The sequence below is a fragment of the Drosophila pseudoobscura genome, chromosome 3, assembly GCF_009870125.1.
Source record: "Drosophila pseudoobscura strain MV-25-SWS-2005 chromosome 3, UCI_Dpse_MV25, whole genome shotgun sequence".
Classification (NCBI taxonomy): domain Eukaryota; kingdom Metazoa; phylum Arthropoda; class Insecta; order Diptera; family Drosophilidae; genus Drosophila; species Drosophila pseudoobscura.
Window position 1 is genome coordinate 4,860,703 of NC_046680.1, and position 19,792 is coordinate 4,880,494.

General features: G+C 43.7%; 1 protein-coding gene and 2 long non-coding RNA genes across 5 annotated transcripts; all 3 read left to right on the forward strand.

Moving 5' to 3' along the window:
• The first annotated feature begins 5,017 nt into the window (after positions 1–5,017).
• LOC117183746 (uncharacterized) lies at positions 5,018–5,971 on the forward strand. The gene is made up of 2 exons (XR_004468899.1): positions 5,018–5,809; positions 5,885–5,971. It is a non-coding gene; the product is annotated as an uncharacterized lncRNA (long non-coding RNA).
• Positions 5,972–6,389: 418 nt separating this feature from the next.
• On the forward strand, positions 6,390–11,696 carry LOC117183744 (uncharacterized). Its single transcript, XR_004468895.1, has 2 exons — positions 6,390–6,437; positions 11,563–11,696. It is a non-coding gene; the product is annotated as an uncharacterized lncRNA (long non-coding RNA).
• A 4,356-nt stretch (positions 11,697–16,052) lies between these two features.
• Positions 16,053–19,759, forward strand: LOC4803471 (tctex1 domain-containing protein 2). Of its 3 annotated transcripts, none has more exons than XM_033378483.1 (3): positions 16,053–16,216; positions 19,099–19,425; positions 19,505–19,759. In XM_033378483.1, the coding sequence occupies exons 1-3, from the start codon at positions 16,200–16,202 to the stop codon at positions 19,668–19,670; spliced, it is 510 nt and encodes a 169-aa protein (XP_033234374.1). In that variant the 5' UTR covers positions 16,053–16,199; the 3' UTR covers positions 19,671–19,759. The 3 variants fall into 3 exon arrangements, with proteins under 3 accessions (XP_033234374.1, XP_033234372.1, XP_001360189.3); XM_033378481.1 differs by lacking the exon at positions 16,053–16,216 and adding an exon at positions 16,435–16,791; XM_001360152.4 differs by lacking the exon at positions 16,053–16,216 and adding an exon at positions 18,738–19,004.
• The last annotated feature ends 33 nt before the right edge of the window (positions 19,760–19,792 follow it).

Consider the following 19,792-nt stretch of genomic DNA (forward strand, 5'->3'; position numbering starts at 1 on the left):
CAGGGCAAGCAAGCGCAAAGCTTAAACAAACAAATGAGTGACATAGACATAAGTAACAAACAAAATAAGCGGCTGAGGGCCAAGAATTAGGTGCTATTTGGTAAGCGGCTAATCGGCTGCGTTCTGCTCCGAACATTCACCCCCCGTTGGAAGGCAAAGGCTTTCAACAGATCCATCCTGAAGGGGCAGAACCGCTATTTTTCCAACGGCCCTCTTGAAGATGCTTGCTTGGGCGCAGCTGGCGGCTACGCTGGGATGCTCGTCGAACGCAGCAATCGGCGCTTCTTTACGAAGGCGGCTTGTCGTGATTACGTCTTGATCATCGGGAACCTCTGTAATTGCATAGAATGGCAGGAAATTTGGCAATGTAGAAATTGTTGAAAGTTGAATTTCATTTAGCGTGGATATGTAGGTTTTTAATATATTGAAAAGTTCGCGCTGCAGTTCCTGATTCTCCGATCGCAGTTTTTCCACTTGCACCTGGCACTCGAGCAGCTGCTTCCTGCATTGCTGCTCTAAGTTTTGGTACTCCAGCGTTGTGGCCCGAAAATCGTCATTAGAGATGGAGGAGGAATTTTCAAAAGCGGCTAAAACTGCACGCTTATTCTCCGAGCTATCAATGCTTCCTGACACTATCCAACCAAGTTTTGTCTCCTGCAATGTTGGCAATTGGTCTGATAGTCGAATCTGTCCGACGCACATTAAATCGAAGAACAAACCACCACCTATCAACAGATCGATACGTTGGGGCTTGGAGAAATTAGGATCAGCTAGTTTTAGATTATTCGGCATGGGCCAATCCTTTGCGTCTAGGCCGAAGTTAGGCTGCATTTCCGTAATTGAGTTGGTGACAATTGCAGCGAAGGAAGCTCGATAGCTTGCGTCCTGGGATTGTACAACTATATGTACAGACTTGCTCGAAGGTAGAATGGAATCTCCGATTCCAGAGATGTGAACATAAGACGAGCGATGATCCAACTGCAACTGATCAGCAAGTCTAGATGTTACGAAGTTTGCCTGTGATGCAGAATCCAAAATGGCACGACATGGGATAAGTGCTCCATAACGATCTGTTACATGGACGAGGGCAGTAGGTAGCAACACGTTCTGGCTAGGCTGAGATTTCTGGATCGAGGGGGGAGGGCTAGAACACCCGCTTGCTAGAAGCACAGTCGCGGCCTCTTGCTGGATCGATTCCTCGGCCGGTGAAGAGGAAGATGAAGCACCCGTTCCCGATGGAATGTGGAGTAGCGTGTGATGTTTGGCCTGGCAATGCCTGCAAAGTCCTGACCTGCACCTCTGCAATTCATGGCCTTTGTTGAGGCAGTTCAAACACAAGCGGCTCTTCTTTGCTTCTTTGTATCTTTCAAACGCAGAAAGATTCAGGAATGCCTGACATCTAGATATGTAATGCTCGGAGGAATTGCAATGGTTACATATGGGGTTAGGATGGTCGTTACTGGAGGTGATAAGGGTGACAGGTTTGTCTTCTCCCACCTGTTGACTAGGACTTGTTGCCATGGCTGATCCCAAATTCTCCAGCATCCGACATCTCGCTTCCAAAAATGAGGCCATGCTTGACCACCGAGGCAATCCTGACGTCGGCAAGTTCTCTTCCCATTTCTCCTTTGTTTTGTGGTCCAGTTTCGTGCCTATGATGTAGATCAGCAACCCATCCGAAATCTCCTGCGGGGTCGCCAAGGTCTGAAGTGCACGCAAGTGCGAATTGATTTTGTCGCTGAGCGCGCGCAAGCCGATAGCTGAGCCCTTCTCCACCCCTTGCAGCCCGAAAATAGCCTTGACGTGTGCCTGAAAATGTAACAGTTTATTATCGAATCGCAACATTAGCAAATTCAACGCCTTGTCGTAATTCTCCTCAGAAAGTTCCAAGGAACGAATCGTATCCAGCGCAGCACCATCTAGACATCCACGAAGATATTGGAATTTTTCGATGATTGGGATACGATGGTCTTTGTGCACCATTGTCGAGAACATCGAGTGGAATTCTGGCCAATCCATGTAGTTCCCACCGAATCGCGGAAGCTGCAACTCGGGCATTCGAGAACGACCTATACTATTATAGGCGAACAACGACGAATTCCCCTCGAGAGTATGCCGAGCTGTTGAATTGGCAACATTTACCGTGCGAGCAGCCATCAACTCCCGCGACAGCCTGGACCTAACCTTGACATAAACATTCGCAAAGTCCAGCCGGGCATCATGGGCTAACTGCAGGAAATCCAACTTTTCAAGGCTCGTTTGAGCGGCATCGAAATCCGCATTCATTCGCTCAATTTGCTCTAAGCGAGCTTGAAGTTCTGCCTCATCTAACTCGGCAAGCTCTTCCTTGGTGAGAAAGCGATCCATGGCCTTTAGTTGGCGCGCGACGGACTCGGCCTTGTGCTTGTAGAAATCAACATCACTCGGCATTGCTGCGTTCGCGACATTGGTAGGCTCAGGTGCTGCCATGTTGAGGTTTTAAAAGAGTCACTCAGCACGACCGAAAAAGACACCCTGTATACGTATAAACGTGCGAACCGAAAGCAAAGGGATTACAGCTAATGCCTTTAGCTGTGCGGCTGTGCGAGCTGTCCGATTCCGCTTTGTACTTCGCTTGTGTGTATTAGTGAGTTCGCTGCACTGCACTGACCGAATTGTCGCGACAGAGAAATTAATAGCCAGCAATGCGTGTATGTAGGTGTATGTAAGTATGTTTTAGCACCGAATTGTGCTTAACCGCCGAAAATTTGTTAAGGCTAACGAATGTCGATCGCGAATGATAATTAATTGACACTACAACTCAGAGATCACGTCGGGGTCACCAAATTTTATGTGGAGATAATGTTTTTTATCCCCAATCGGCCGACTAATTATTTCAATTAAATAAAACTCGGCGCAGAAATAAAATTGCGATATGTTCTTTAATGCGTGACATCCAAATTGCAAGTGTGGCTTGCCTGCCCTTTACATTGCCGCTCCGATCGCTAAGCGCAGCTTCGCTCGGCCGACGTCGGTAGGCAGACGCAAAGCGGAGATAGCGAAGAGCGAGCTGGCAGAGAGCGTTTAGCAGGGCAAGCAAGCGCAAAGCTTAAACAAACAAATGAGTGACATAGACATAAGTAACAAACAAAATAAGCGGCTGAGGGCCAAGAATTAGGTGCTATTTGGTAAGCGGCTAATCGGCTGCGTTCTGCTCCGAACAATTGTATTTACCAAATTCTTTACTCTGTGCATTACTGTTGGGCTTATTTATATCAGTGTAATTTTCTAAGATATCAGGGTCTAAAAATGTTCCTTCCTTGAACTCAAAGTTGAAAAATACAATATTTTCCTATGGCAGCTATGTACTTGATGTATCGAAATATTGATATCTATAAATAAAAGTTAACATTCAACTTTTTATAGTAATGTGCAGTTACCTGAGTTCGAGATGAGTTTAAATTGACTCGAGAAGAAAAATATTTGCGTGACGTATCTATTATCATAGTGCGTTTCTATATACATTATTCGTTTCCGTCAACATAAGCTGTTGAAGTTCAAAATCTGAACTTTAAATTTACTATTCATATATTGTATGCGCAAAAACGTTTCGGAAATTGCAAACGTTGTTCTAAAAAATACTTTTAGTCATTTGTGATATTTATCTGATTGCATTTATTAACGATAACGTGTCCTTTATGGAGAAATGAGAAATGGCGGAACAGCTCTTGCCATTTTGTATTAACGATGAGGATTTGCCTACGATTGGTACAAAGAGATTAACTGATTTTGTAAAACCTTATCAGCTAAAATTATTCGATCGATTTAATATTTCAAAAGGCTTTTTTAACTAAAGATCCTTTAAAATGGCATAAAAATGAAGATCAATAAATCAAAATGCTTAAACAAATTCAAAAGTGGGTAATAATATAGCCGAGCGAGCTGTTTAACTTATAAAAGACAATAAAAAAATACTGACAAAAAAAGATGAGTTTTAGTCTGAAACTTTCAGAAGATACTGAATTTCGGAAAGGTATAATCGAGACAATATCCATTAAATAATAAAATGCTTCATCGAAAGCTCGGAAACGCTTCCTTCTGGACGAAACACACATATGTACATTTTCACCAAAAATCTTATATGCCCCTATATTCATTTTTAAGCTTAATAATATCATTAGGGATTTTTATTGGTCCGCTTTGTACTTGTGCACTAAAGTCATAAAAGGCACAACCATTTTTTACAATTCTTTTGGCACATTTTTTGATTCTGTGTCCCGCTTTCTTGTCTGATTAGATCTGGAAAGCTCCCTTGGTTTACCAAAGAATTATCCACTCTAAAAACTTAAAATCAAGACTTTATACAACATTTCAAGAAGTTGGTTCTTTTACTTTTCACTTTTGCTCAGTCAAACTTTTCAGTTCTTAATGTTCAATGCTATAAGAACTACCTATCTCGATGCAGGATACGTTGTTTTCAGGACCCCAAACAGTCTTACTGCTTTGTAAACACTAAACGCAGAACCTCCGCACACTCATTGTTGCGTGACCTTCCATCCATGGCCACAATTATTAGTTATAGATGGAATTATGAATTATGAATTATGAATTATGAAGTCTAGTGTAAGTTAGGCTAGGGCAAAGCGGGAGCGCAATAAAAGCTCGCTCTCTCGCTCTTGGCGAATTCGCCCCGCTTTGCCACCGTAGGATAGCTAGAGTAAGAGATTTGAATTGTGAAGAAAATATAGTTGTTCGCCAACCTTGAAATAGATCGAGCGTATCAAGTTTTTCACCCCGCCAAATAAATAATTTAAATTACAGCCACCCAAAGTTTTCGGTAACTGATTAGAAAAACTCTTCTAATTTTTCATGGCGCCCCCGGGTGGACTGTAAAGTGAATTATAGGCAACAAAAAACAAGTGACAGTGACACAAGAAATTGCAGTATACATATGCAAACATATTCGTTGCCCGCGTCGTGTGTGTGTGCAATCGGCAATCAATTTTTGTAAAATATCATCGCGTCGGTCCCCTGTAGAACCAAAGGGGTCAATTGACCCCTCCGAACTAGTTCTGCGCTGTTTACCGCGCAACTAGCTACGCAACTAGTTACGCGGGAAGCGAACGCAGACCAGGTCTTCGTCGACTACAATGTACTAGTTCTGCAACTAGTTACGCGGGAAGCGAACGCGGACCAGTCGAAAAAGAACCGAAAAACGAAACCGCCTTCGGTTTGTTTTTGAAGGCGGCAAATAACCGCAATTCCGTGAAGTTACAGTGCCCACTCAGCTAGTTTTTACCGAGCCACGACATGCAATGAGCACCGAAATGGTAAGTTAATCGTGATATTTTACTGTAGTTGCGATCGTGGAATGAAAGAGACAAGAATTTACACAAACAAAATGCATTTGTTTTCCTCGTTTGCTTTATGCGTTGATTTTGTTCACTTCTGTACAAGATCTAATCGCTGGAAGAGTCTTTTGTGTGAACATTTATTAAAAAAGTGGAAAAGATTTAATAAATAAATCAAATTAATATAAACAGGTACGTGCAAATACTTTTAGAAACTCTAAAACAGGAGAATGCAGTTATTCGTGGTAAGACTAATAAAGATTAACAGAAAAATATTTGTATAATCAAATTAATTAACAACATTGTTTTTAGATCAATTGAATGCAGTGGTCCAAATTTTAGCGGATCAAACTGTTTTAATAAAGCAGCTGGTAAAGGAGAAGGGGGAATTGAATCCCATTCGGGGACAGTTCCCTATAAAACGTGAGGAAGAACTTATAGAACTGGAAGAAAAAATAAAATTAAATAGAGACATTTATGTAAGTATATCTAAACTCTAAATTTTATGACTTTTTTCTCTGTCTTATCTTTATATTTTAATGTTTCACTTACAGATAACAGCAATGAAATCAATTCTCCAGTGCCAAAAACCAGGAGTAGGCTAAGCATCATATAATTAAAAATTATTCGTTATAATGAAAGACATTGTGTTTTTATTTTTTTATTATTCCAGACTGCCAGATTGACTACTACCAGTAGTCAGTTCGGAACTAGTTACTGGTAACTAGGTCAGAGCTAGCTACAGGTAATCGAAGGGTAGTCGAGTGGGGAACTAGTTGCTGGCTTTCTACTGGTAACTAGTTCGGAACTACCTCCTGAGCAACTAGCTACGGGTAATCGAAGGGTAATCGAGCGGGAACCAGGGGTGGTTCCGCCCTAGGACATGCATGTGTTAAATTCTCCGCTGAAATACATTGCGGGTAATCGATCTGGAACCAGGGAGGTGAGAATGGTAGCTAGTGCGGCACCAGTGCGGAACTAGTTGCCTGGTACTAGAGGGTCGCGCCAACAATAATTTTTGTGCAATTCTGCTACCGCCGAGGGATGCCCTGCGAAAAAGACAGGAAAGTAGCAGTTGGATTCAAAAATCCAAAAGAGGAATCAGAGGTATTTGTGCAGAAAATTGAAGGCTGAGCTAAAGACATTCAGATCTTTCTTTGAGGTGTCTTGTGCTGAATACATTGCACATCGCCTTCAATTCTAGGCACAGACGTATGATACATATATAGTAGAGCTTGATTGCATGCATTTTGTTATTAATTGCATAAATATAACTAAAAACATAAATACATACATACATATCGACCCAAACAGACATACATATGTGAACCGCTATTTGGACGCAACAGTTATACATATGTACATACATACATACATCTTTCGTTTACTGCAATCACTGTCAACGCCCCCCCCCCCCCCCCCCCATTTTATTTTGTTCTACCTTTCTCGTCGTTAGAACAAAGTTTGTTCGTTCGTTCACCCAAGCCACGGCGTATAGAAAATATCCACACATACATACAAGCAGCAGCACCGGTGCATTATTTCGTTTTCGCTTTCGCTTCTCCACTGCTGCTTGCGTTGTATTTGTTGGGAGAATTTTCGTTGCCGCTCTTGAGCTTAACGGTGCGCCAAGTGACGTGCTACCCTACATCCAACGGGTATATTGTTTTCGGCTGTTACTTGCAACAACTCTTTCCCTTGATACCTCGTGCATCGACATTCAATTAAAATTCGTTTTCGATTATCGTTCTCGTTCAAAAATTTAAAATTAAAAAAAAAAAAAAAATATTAATAATAAATATATAAATAAAAACACAGCCATTATGGCAGAAAAAAGTAAACCCACTCTTGAAGACTTAAAGATTAAGCTCAAAAGTAGAGTAAAAAGCATTCGCCGCTTAGAGGATCGATTAGATCAAGGGTCGATTCCTTTGCAATTACCGGAATTACAATGTAGATTAGATTGTTTGAATGCTTCAATTGAAAAGGCTAACCATTTGCAGGAGCAAATCGAGGATATAACAGGTGATGATGCATATGCAGCCGAGTTGGAAGAGCTGATAATTGTCACCAAAGGAAAGATAATGTCGCTTATCGCCGCCTTTGATGCAGCAAGCGAGACGAAGCCAGTGTCTTCTTCAGCCCCAACTCATGCTAGACTTCCGAAATTGGCATTACCCAAATTTAGTGGTAAACACTCGGAATTCAAAAATTTCATTAGCCTTTTTGAAAGACTAGTCCATAGCGACAACAGCATACCGGTGATCGAAAAATTTAATCATTTGATTTCGTGCCTCTCTGATGAAGCATTAGGAACAATAAAGGCGTTCCAAGTCACCGAGGCAAATTATGAAAAGGCCATGGCTGGCCTAAAACGAGTGTATGACAACGATTATTTGATTTTCACGAATAATATTTCCACATTGTTCAATCTGCCGAGAATGTCGCATCAATCTGCATCATCTCTAAGAACTCTAATCGATACTGTTTCGTCGATTTACGGATCGTTACTGTCGATCGGAGATGATACAACAATTTCGAATGCAATGCTCATTCATCTCGTTTTAAACAGAGTCGACCCAGTGACGAAACAAAAGTGGGATGAACAGCTTACTTATGAGAAGTTGCCGCTTTGGTCCGACTTTGAGAAAGTCTTGAATCGTCGATACCAGCATCTGTCTGCTGAAGAATCGACCAAGCCAAGGCAAGACAAAGTCATGCCAAGCAAGCAACATAATCGCAGTTCATTTGCTTGTTCTTCCACTTCCACCAACAGTAGAACTCAGCAAACTTGTAGCTACTGCAATTCAGGAGACCATGTAGTGTCAAATTGCCCTTCATTTTCGCGTCTCTCGGTGATGCAAAGGTTTGAGTTTGCTAAGTCGGCATCCCTATGCATTAATTGTCTGCGAAAAGGCCACGCTGTTGTAAAATGCAAAGCCAATAAATGTCGAGTGTGCAGCCGCTCACATCATACATTATTGCATCGATACACAGTGTCGGCTAATAGTCTCGCGTTGCCACCACCCCAAGAGAGTCCTTCTCCTCCATCAAATCAGAATCAACCTTCCACGTCACATGTTTTGCATGCGACAGCGTTGGACAGGGTAATTCTGGCTACGTCGATCGTAAGCGTCCGAACTAAGAGCGGTGAACACATTCTGGCCAGAGCTCTGCTCGACTCTGGATCACAAACAAATTTCATTACCGAGGACCTCGCTAATCGCTTACAGATCCGTAGAGAGGAGTCCTGTATTAACTTGCTTGGAATTGGTGAATCTAATTCCCAAGTAAAGGATAAAATACACACAGTGGTGAAGTCGCGAATAAATGGTAGTGAGTTCTCCTTTGATTTTTGGATCCTGAAATCAATTTCAGGTTATCACCCTGACCAGTCAGTGAATGTGACTGACTGGCGAATCCCAGAGAACCTACCACTGGCAGACCCTTATTTCTACAAGCCACAAAGAATAGATATGTTAATTGGAGCAGAATCGTTCTTTGAATTATTAGCTGTTGGTCAAATTAAACAAGGTCCTGACTTTCCAACTCTTCAGAAAACCCTTCTTGGTTGGGTTGTGTCGGGAAAATATGTTTCCAGGAGTTCTGCTCCTCAAATTACAAACAGTTTGAGTTGCAGTGAAGAGTTGCTAGTATCCATCGATAGGACCTTGAAAAAGTTTTGGTCACTGGAAGAAATGCCATCTACCAAGAAAATTGCCACACCTGAGCACAAGCTATGTGAAGAACACTATCGTAAGACGACTCAGGTACTATCATCAGGTCGGTTCGAAGTAAGGCTCCCGTTTAAATCAGATCCAAATTGTTTAGGAAACTCCTTTGAGGTTGCGAAACGGCGGTTTTTGTCGCTTGAAAGACGATTGCATCGTGACCCTGAGTTGAAGAAAATGTACTTGGAATTCATGGAAGAGTACCTCTCCTTAGGTCATATGTCTCCTACTGACAATACGATTCCGTCTACTCCACACTACGTAATCCCTCATCAGTGTGTTCTGAGGCCCCAAAGTACGTCTACCAAGCTCCGAGTCGTGTTCGATGCTTCGTCCAAGACGTCCTCACAGGTGGCCTTAAATGACATTCTGATGGTGGGACCTACCATTCAAGAGGAATTATACTCGACACTGCTCCGTTTCCGTCTGCACAGGTTTGCCCTGACTGCTGATGTTAAAAAGATGTATCGCCAAGTGATGGTGAACGAAGCGGATCGGCAGTTTCAGCTCATAGTGTGGAGAAGAGACCCTTCTGAATCCTTGAGATTATACAAGCTCAACACTGTAACCTATGGGACTGGACCAGCCCCATTCTTAGCTATCCGGTGTTTGAAAAGGTTGAGTGAGTCTGCGAAGCTCTCATTCCCTAGAGCTGCTAACGTTATTGGGTCCGACTTTTACGTCGATGACTTGTTGACTGGTGCTGCATGCGTAGAGGAGCTAAGGGCAATTAAGTCCGAAGTGTCTCAGGTTCTTCAGACCGCAGGGTTTGAGTTGACTAAGTGGTTTTCAAACTCACCCGAGATCACCGCATCTGAGAGCACAGCCAAACCCATAACAATCTCGGATTCAGAGTCGACAAAGGCGTTAGGAATCTCATGGTTACCTACTGACGATGCCTTTAAGTTCAAAATTGACAATTCAGTTATGGGTCTCCGAGCGACAAAACGGAACATACTATCGGTGACATCAAAGTTGTTTGACCCCCTAGGTTTATTAAGTCCTATCGTTATAAAAGGCAAGATCCTATTGCAGGAGCTTTGGCTTAACAAACTAGATTGGGATGAGTCGATCCCGCTGCATTTGGAAACAGCGTGGAATAAGTTGAAAAATACACTATCTCAATTGGAAGACATATCCATATCTCGGTTTGTGTATTCCGATCCGATGTCACCGGTTCAAATACATGCCTTTGCTGACGCCTCCATGAGAGCGTATGGAGCGTGCGTCTATATACGTAGCAGAACTGCAGAAGGTTTAAAAGTATCATTGTTGACTTCGAAATCCAAAGTAGCGCCGCTCAAGACCAAAACGCTCCCAAGGCTTGAGTTATGTGCCGCTCACCTTCTCGCAGATCTCTGTCACAGAATCAAGCCCCTATTAAACGTGCCCATTGAACGAGTCGTTTATTGGTCGGATTCAGAGGTAACTCTCCATTGGATCCGGTCTCATCCATCGTCGCTGTCGACTTTCGTTTCAAATAGAGTGGCTGAGATTCAAGAGTGGTCAGATGATGCTACGTGGCGGCATGTACCCACGAAACAGAACCCAGCAGATATTGTCTCAAGAGGTTGTGACGTCGACGAAATCGTTCAGTCAATTTGGTTCGAAGGACCATCATTTCTGAAAGAGGAAGAAGAAAACTGGCCCAAGAACGCTCATTTCGAACACTCCGATGATCTTCAGCTGGAAAAGAGGAAGACTGCGGTCGGGCTGACCGCGGCTGTGCGAAGTTCGGAGCTGTTAGATGTCATCGAGGGATTCTCGTCACATCTCAAACTGCTTAGAGTGTTCGTGTATGTGTTCCGCTTTATAAGAAAATGTAAAGACCCAAGCCTAAAATTCGAAAAAACTATCTCACCGACCGAATACAATGAAGCCTTTTATAAAATTGTCGAAATCGTCCAGCATCACGAGTATCAAGGAGAAATCGAAAAGGTTAGGAAAGGATCTACAATTGGTCCTAGTCTTCAGCGGTTGAACCCATTCATCCATGAAGACACAGGGACTTGGTGTAACTTTTCGTTGTTGCGAGTGGGGGGGCGACTAGCTAAAGCTCCTATATCATACGATGCCAAGTTTCCTCTGCTTTTGACTAAGCGCTCGCAATTCGTGCGAAGCTATATTCGTCATCTGCACCATTCGAATTTTCATGTCGGCCCACGAGCACTTGTGAGCATCCTTCGACAGAGCGTGTGGATAGTGAACGCTCAGGAAGTCTGCCGTCAGACAGTTCGATCCTGTATGCGCTGTTTTAAATGCAAGCCTCGATTGCTGACGCAACTCATGGGGAATTTACCCGCAGATCGACTCCGTGCTCTCCGCCCATTTTCAATTTGCGGCGTTGATTTTTGTGGACCAGTGCACACGACATTGAAAATTCGCGGAAGGCCCCCATACAAGTCATACATTGCGCTTTTTGTTTGTTTTGCGTCCAAGGCGGTTCACCTAGAAATAGTTTCCGATCTAACCACTGATTGTTTTTTGTTGGCTTTTCAAAGGTTCGTCGGGCGCCGAGGATATCCCCAAGTCGTTCATTGCGACAACGGGACGAACTTCGTCGGAGCGAGCCGCCATCTCAGCGCTCTGCGGATCAGGCTCAAGGAGCAGGGAGACGCAATTCGCGACTTTGCGTCAAAAAACGGATGCGAATTTGCGTTCATACCGCCGCGAGCTCCTCACATGGGAGGGCTATGGGAGGCAGGTGTAAAAACTGCCAAGAGCCTACTCCTACGGGCGGTAGGCAGCGCGCTCCTAACCGCCGAAGAGCTCGCCACAGTCCTCGTCGGCATCGAGGCCATAATGAACTCGAGGCCGCTGGGAGCCATCAGCCAAGATCCAAGCGACGGCGAGGCCCTAACACCCGGGCACCTGCTGACAGGCGGGTCGCTCATCGCCCCCCCAGCACTGCGGACTCCGGACCAGGAGAGTCTCAGTTGCTTGCGGCGATGGCGACTTGTCTCGTCAGTCAGGCAAGCGTTTTGGCAGCGATGGTCCCGCGAATATGTCCTGGGGCTGCAAATTCGGGGCAAATGGCACCAGCAGCAACCGAACCTCGAGGAAGGAGACCTCGTCATCGTGGCCGAGGACAATCTGCCGCCTCAGGAGTGGCTCGTAGGGAGGGTCATAGCCACGCACGCAGGAGAGGACGGCATGGTCAGGGTCGTCGAAATAAGGACTAGCACTGGAGCGGTTTTTCGGCGGCCCATACACAAATTAGCGCCGCTCCCAATGTGTTGAAGCCGATGCAGGCGTTCAACGGGGCCGGTGTTGCGTGACCTTCCATCCATGGCCACAATTATTAGTTATAGATGGAATTATGAATTATGAATTATGAATTATGAAGTCTAGTGTAAGTTAGGCTAGGGCAAAGCGGGAGCGCAATAAAAGCTCGCTCTCTCGCTCTTGGCGAATTCGCCCCGCTTTGCCACCGTAGGATAGCTAGAGTAAGAGATTTGAATTGTGAAGAAAATATAGTTGTTCGCCAACCTTGAAATAGATCGAGCGTATCAAGTTTTTCACCCCGCCAAATAAATAATTTAAATTACAGCCACCCAAAGTTTTCGGTAACTGATTAGAAAAACTCTTCTAATTTTTCACTCATCCTAGCTATCATTTCGTAATGCGTAGGCAAATAATGATCAGGAAATTGCCGATCTTTTTGCCCAATTCTTCCAAACCACCTATTCTGAGGCATTTTCAGTCCCTTGTTAAATGAATGTTCTTTACTTCATGATCTTCGACTAGTTAAGCCGGTGTTTTCACCGGGTCCAGGCGGGGTTCCAGATTGTGTACTCAGGTACTGCGCCGAGGCTATGTGTGGACCCTTGTTTAAACTATTCACCCCGTCCATCGATTCTTCTTGACTTCCCCCGATCTGGAAGGAATATAATTCCTCGCCATAAAAAAGGTAGCAAGTCTGACGCAAAAAAATTTTAGAGGTATAGCAAAGTTATCCGCTATTCCCAAAATGTTTGAGAAGGTATTAACTCCGCACTTGCAACATCTTTGCAAGTCACTTATATCTCCCACGCAGCATGGATTTATAAGGCGGCGATCAACCACCACGAACTTGTTAGAGTTTACCTCTTTCATTATTAAAGGCTTTCAAGGTAACTTACAGACGGATGTTATTTACAACCGACTCTAGTAAAGCATTCGACTCTGTAAACCATTCCCTTTTAGCGCATGAACTTGACCTTTTAGGGTTTCCGCCCAACCTCCTGAGATGGATTTCTAGCTATCTTTGTTCTAGGTCTCAAAGAGTCCTCTTCAAAAACTCCCTCCCTTTACCAGTAAAGGTTTTTTGGGAGTAGCATAGGGCAGCCATCTAGGTCCCTTACTCTTCACACTCTTTATTAATGACTTAACACACTCTCGAGTACTTATGTATGCGGATGATTTTAAACTCTGTGTCCAGTACAAGGAAATTTCATTTCATTCTCGCTTGCAATCCGATCTCAATAACTTTCAGTCATGGTGTTGTGCAAATTTGTTACACCTTAATGCCGCGAAATGCAAAATTATGACATTTCACCGTTCTAGCCCCTTGTTGGCCCCCAATACCCTATTTGATGGTTCTCTTGAGAGAATTACCCTGGTGGAAGATCTGGATGTTATGTAAGACCCAAAGCTAAAGTTTTCTGAACATATTTCTACCATGGTAAATAAGGTCAAAGGAATTTGACGACCCCTATATAACAAAGACTCTCTATACCTCGCTTGTTCGTCCGATCTTAGAATACGGCTCCTGTGTATGGTGCCCTCAGTACAAAGTACACCAGGACCGTATAGAATCAGTACAGAAAAACTTTTTACTCTCTGCTCTGCGGGGCCTTAACTGGGATGCGGGTGTAAGACTCCCATCTTACTCTAGTAGACTACTATTAGTAAACCTCCCATCCTTAGTTAACATATAGACAGCCCTGATCTGTTGAGCCGCATAAACTTCACGATTCCTATTAGACTGACTAGAAATTTTATACCGTTGTTCCTTCCACTTTGTAGATCGAATTATTCCTAGCATGAACGGTTTAGGGTCTTATGCTCGGATTATAATTCCCTCTACCATATTATATCTACCACTAATTCTCTTCCTCTTATTAAATTACTAACCCATACACACCTTTCTAGTAATTAGTAATTGTAGTGGTATTTGTATTTTGAATGCATGCTTCGTTTCTTAGTAAGTTTGGTGCTAATTTTCCTCGAATGTTAGTCTAACAGCTATCTTTCCTGCATGCTCGCGTTCGGCAGCGCCCCTCGGTCGGTTGGGCGGGAGGAGGGCTGCGTTTTGTCTGGGATCCGCGCGTAACAGTCTTCTGCTGGTGTCACACGGGCCACTTGACGGTGCAGTTATTGCATGTCAACGTCCAAATATTGTACGCCCACGTATATACATATGTACTTATTAGAGTCCGCATTCTTAACGAGGAGGAACGTTGTGAGTTGCTGCGGACACCGCAACTCTACAGTTATACCCGATACTAAATCAGTATGGCTCTCCTCCGGCAGACGCCGCTAATATTAAACGACACGACAAAGAGTGCGTGCGAGAGAGACAGAAAATCAGTCTGAGCGTGACGTCTGGCGCTGCGTAGCCACTGCAAATTGATTTGTTTCCTTTGGCTATAAAAATGATCTGATCTGATCCAGATTCAGCGATCTGATAGATATGGTCATTATCTATGATTCTGCGTTTTTAGTTTTCTCGAATCTGCAATATTGTGGATGCAACAAATTTTCGTCCTTTGTGGGGGCGGAAAGGGGTGGGGCGAAATTCTGAGATATACGTTTTATAGTGAGATCTAACAGGAGTGAGGATACCAAATTTGGTTACTCTAGCCTTAATAGTCTCTGAGATTTGTGAATATCCCCAGATTTGCAGGGGGGTGTGGCGAAATTTTGAAACAAACTCGTCTCGGTCCGATATATTAGGAGTGTGGATACCAAATTTGGTTGCTCTAGCTTTTATAGTCTCTGAGATCTAGGCGCTAATGTTTTACTCTAAACAAAGCCGCCTATGCTACGTGTGTGTTAGAGAGAGACAGGGCGAGAAAAAATGAAATTGTTTTCTTGATGCTGGCTATAATAATAATACGATCCAATTCAGATTCCGCAGTCTAACAGATATCGTCATTCTCTACGATTCTGCGTTTTTGGTTTTCTCGTATCTTTAAAATTGTGGATGCCACAGATTTTCGGCCTTTGTGGGAGCGGAAGTGGGCGGGGCAAAGTTTTGAAATATTTTTGTAGCAGTGACGTATCACAGAAGTCTGGATCCAAAACATCGTTGCTCTAGCTCTTATAGTCTTTGAGCATTAGGCGCTGAAGGGGACGGACAGACGGACAGACAGACATGGCTCAATCGACTCGGCTATTGATGCTGATCAAGAATATATATACTTTATGGGGTCGGAAACGATTCCTTCTGGACGTTACACACATCCATTTTCACCACAAATCTAATATACCCCAATACTCATTTTGAGTATCGGGTATAAAAATAACCAGAACTCTCTACATTCTTCTAGGATTCTAAGTAATGTGCATGTTGGTGTGTCGACAGTTGGAAACCTACAATTTTAATTGGCAAAATGTCTGGCAGGGTCATGCCATGTTTGGTGATAGTGATAAAGAGAAGGAGAGAGGAGCAGACAGTTTGTGTCAAATAGATTGCAAATTACTCAAAATAAACACAATTTAGAATACATTGGCACACATTTGCTCCGCCGCTCAACCCTTCCTTTGCAGTCTCTGCAGAGTTGTCTTTAGACATGCCAACCTAAATCATACCAAAGGCAGAGCTAACGAGTGCCACGGTGACGAACTCACTCCATCACCCTCATTACCCTCATCGTATGTGTGTGTGTTTTTGCTGTCAGAGCTCGTAAGTCAATCACCATCATGGCGTACACTTTACCCCTTTCATTCGCCATCGGCCCCACCTTCCACACATTGTTAGCTGCCGGCTTTTGCGCTTTTATGTCTGGGAGCAGCCGGAGCCCGGGACCAGAGCCAGTTCCATTTGTGACGAGCGCACGTGCAGTTTTGCCGGAAATCCCTCTCTGGCGAAGGGCTGAACTCCAGCTCCAGCTACCAACCCGTTAGACGTAACATAGGCCAAGGCGCCGCTGCTATGAGTCGCATGCAAGCGTGAGTCCTATCCTACATATGCAAATTGCCCCGTTTCGCGTGCACCCGGGTGCTAATGAGTTCGAACCTGTTCCGAGTGTTGGTAACCCTACCCCCTGTCCAACGTCGCCCGCATATTAGCGGAAAGGCAGGCGGTACAAATTGCCTAATTTGTTTAGCTGCTGTTTAATTTCTGTTGTTCCCCATTCGCACCCACCCCCATCCAACCAGCCGCAATCGCAATCGAATAAAAACGCCCTCCTGTTCCAGTTCCTTCAAATGTTCGGCGTGTGTCGGGAAAAGTTTTTTTGTGTTTGGCAATTAGTAACCTGGTAACTGCTTCGAGAACCGCTCGGGAGGTTAGAGATTCGGGTTGGTGCGTTCATTATAACACATTTTATGGCTACTTGTGCATTAAAGATGCGGCTTACGAAACTCAATCAATCATCGAAAGGAAATGTACCCTATAAATCTTCAATTTACGCTTTGAAGCCTGTGTCGTAGCCTGTGTTACAGAACTTATTGCGATTGCCGTGTATGAAAATGATTGCTTCCTTAAACGGCTTATTTCTGCTGTCACAAGTTATAAAAGTATGGTAAGGAAAATCATCTCGGACGATAAGGAGTAATGACTAGAGATGGGATTAATTTACCATTTGTGTTCTTATCAAATGGCTAATCTAGTTATGGCTAGACTAGTTAGTATCAAAATATAAAATATTTTTTAGAAACATATTCTGGTGGTTAGGGGTGTATCTTAGGATCCGAAAACAGCCTCCAAATCTCCAAATTCTGAAATATTTTGAACGTTTTGAGGGAACCACTGAACCAAAAAACCGTTGTTAGTTTCAGTTAATTTAAATGTAAAAATATGCATAAATGTCCACAAATATTGTTTTTTCTTTACGAAAAACTTCTGAAACATTTACATGTTACAAGTTAATGATGGATAATGCAGTAGAACATAAAACTCAAGAGGAAACACCCGGACAAAAATTCAAAATACCAAAAATTCTAGAAATGAATTTGTGAGACAAATCAAATTCAAATCATGCAATAATTAATTTTAATAATTTAAAAAAGAAATGATTTGTTATCCTTTAAAAAATAAATCAACTTTAGTGGATTCATTTATTTCATTGTAAAAACTAGGCATTTTTTTGAGTGCAAATTTAAACCAAATTCCGATGTTGCGCAAGCGAAAACCTTATGGTGACATTGAATGCGTGCATCTCTATATTAAATCAATAGCAAGACTGAACAAAGGGTAGTGACAAGGTGAATGATAACAGATTCAAAAAATGCTTCGAAAACTTAATTAATATGAGATAGATTGGTCCTTTCACATAATACGTATGTATGTAACACCAAGAGAAACTGGGGTTATACTCTAAAGAACATCAGCAAAGATACGATTTAATAGGCTTTAGAAGAAACAAATGAAATAGTTTATTTTGACTACAACTGTTGCTATAAGAGTGGCCTCCACTGTTTGAGATGTCGGGGACACCACCCCATACATATGCACATGGCCTATCCCAATTCCATACCGCCGTTTGCTCAATTTTCTATTGTTCCCCGGCCACTTGGCCCGACCATTTGGGAACAATGAGGAGTCGTCAACAGGGCACGTGACTTGACAGTTATTTCAATTTAATAACTTCATATACATATATGTACACATGTAGATATGAATCTGTGTATGGACTTAAATACAGAGATACAAATGTATATATGGATCAAAGCTAGGGGGCCAGAGCGAAGTTTGCATACGCTGCAATCGCACAAAACTTTCGCGATAAAAAGCAATCAAAGTGCTTGAAAGTTATTGGCTAGAGCGGGGCGGAGACAGGGGCGAGACCTGGCCAAGAAGACCTCACAGGTGTCGCAAGGCAGCCGATCAAAAGTCATCAACTTCAAAAAGGAATCGCGTGCCTTCGTGGCTCGAAGTAATTTCCCCCACGAAAGCACAGCACCCACATCCATATGGCAACACTTTGCTGACTCCGCTCCCTCTCGGCCCTCTCGGCCCCTCTCTCCTTTACTGTACCCCGCCGAGTTGCTGGTGGCGATGACACCCACGTCTCCACCGCCATCACCGGTGGGTTGCAATTGGAGCGCTCTGACTTGGATTTATGATAGGCGGCACGCAAGGCGGAAGGCTTGGTGATGGCAGCGTGACACGACTGTGCTACCATAATCGCCAACGATGAGAAGTACAGTGATCACTGTAAGGAGTGAAACTTGCCTGGACAAATTTTAGAGTAGATATTTTTACAGATGGTTAAAATATCTTCGCAAACAATATCTCGGCAACAAAGTCATAAAGACTTCCCCAAGCAAATCATTTTTATAGAAACAGAAGCACGTACGAAGATGGATATTTCGATTAGACTGTGATTTACAGACTTACGTACGCTCAAACGTACTTGAGTACCTTATAGTTTGCCCTATTTACAGCGAGTACTGTACTGTATATCGTGCTCATGTCGGGTCTGAGGCGTGCCACCTCCAGAGCCGCGAGCCTAAAGTGGGCTTAAACCAACAATGCTGAAGGGAAACTTTTGACGATGTGTGGATACCCGATGATTGCCCCGGCTCCTCGGGCATGAGGAGCTAGGTATTAGGACGGGCTCGTGTTGGCATGTCGTCCTGGCTGACGTTCCTGTCAGTGCACAGATAGCAGAGCTCGCTATTTGTTTTCCTTTAGCGGGCAGACAGGGCTGCTCCAAAAATACCATATCCCAGGAATATATCGGAATACCCTTGGGAGACAAACAATGACCAGCTGGAGCAATATGAAAACGCGGTAGGACGCGACTCAGTCGCAGAAACTAAAACAAATACGTATAGAATCTTTGATTTGAGTCAAAGCTAATACAAAAATTCGCACTTTTTTGCAGGATAACCGCATCGGTTCGCACCACAAACCGGATGAACGCCCTGCTTTCCGAGTCGATGCTCAGCCGGCGGCGGGCCCAGAATCCGGAGGGCGACGGCGGAGCTGGATTTGAGGGCGGCGAGCGCAACGAGAAGCCAAAGAATGATTGGAAATTTTTTCACACCAATTTCAATATGGAACGTGCCCACAAGATCATCGAAGATTGCATCGAGGAGCGTCTGCTGTGGGATCGCTTCAGCCGCAATTACGATTCTTGGCGTGCCCTGCAGTTGGTCGAGAGTCTGGCGGCCGAGATACGCGATCGGGTCAAGAAGTTAAACCACAGTCGGTAAGTGTGATCTCCGCCTCCAAGCGCCCCTCCCCCTTCTTCTCCACCAATTGTCACTGATTCGATTCCTTACCCTCAGGCATCGCATTATCTGCCTGTTGTCGATTGTGGAGAAGCAGAATCAGGGCATCTACCAGAGAATGTGCCACCTGATGGACGAGAAGCGGGATAACTTCACTCAGCTGGTCTTTGAGCGGCCCACCTACTTCATGATCGTTGTCCTGTATCTGGTCTACAAGGATTAGTCCTTAGTCCTTAGAGCTTATAAAGTTTCCTTTGGTCTAGTTAAGTGATTGGTTAAGACACGTAATAAATGATTGAAAATTGAAAAAAATCCTGGACAAAAAGTAGACGACAACAATCCCTT

What these genes read in the sequence shown, in the direction of transcription:
- LOC4803471 (XM_033378481.1), top strand. Translation starts at nt 16,733, where the DNA reads ATGAAAATGATTGCTTCCTTAAACGGCTTATTTCTGCTGTCACAAGTT. An exon ending in TCACAAGTTATAAAAGTATG is followed by an intron (nt 16,792 to 19,098) that starts GTAAGGAAAATC and finishes ACTTTTTTGCAG; the next exon opens with GATAACCGCATCGGTTCGCA. An exon ending in AAGAAGTTAAACCACAGTCG is followed by an intron (nt 19,426 to 19,504) that starts GTAAGTGTGATC and finishes CCTTACCCTCAG; the next exon opens with GCATCGCATTATCTGCCTGT.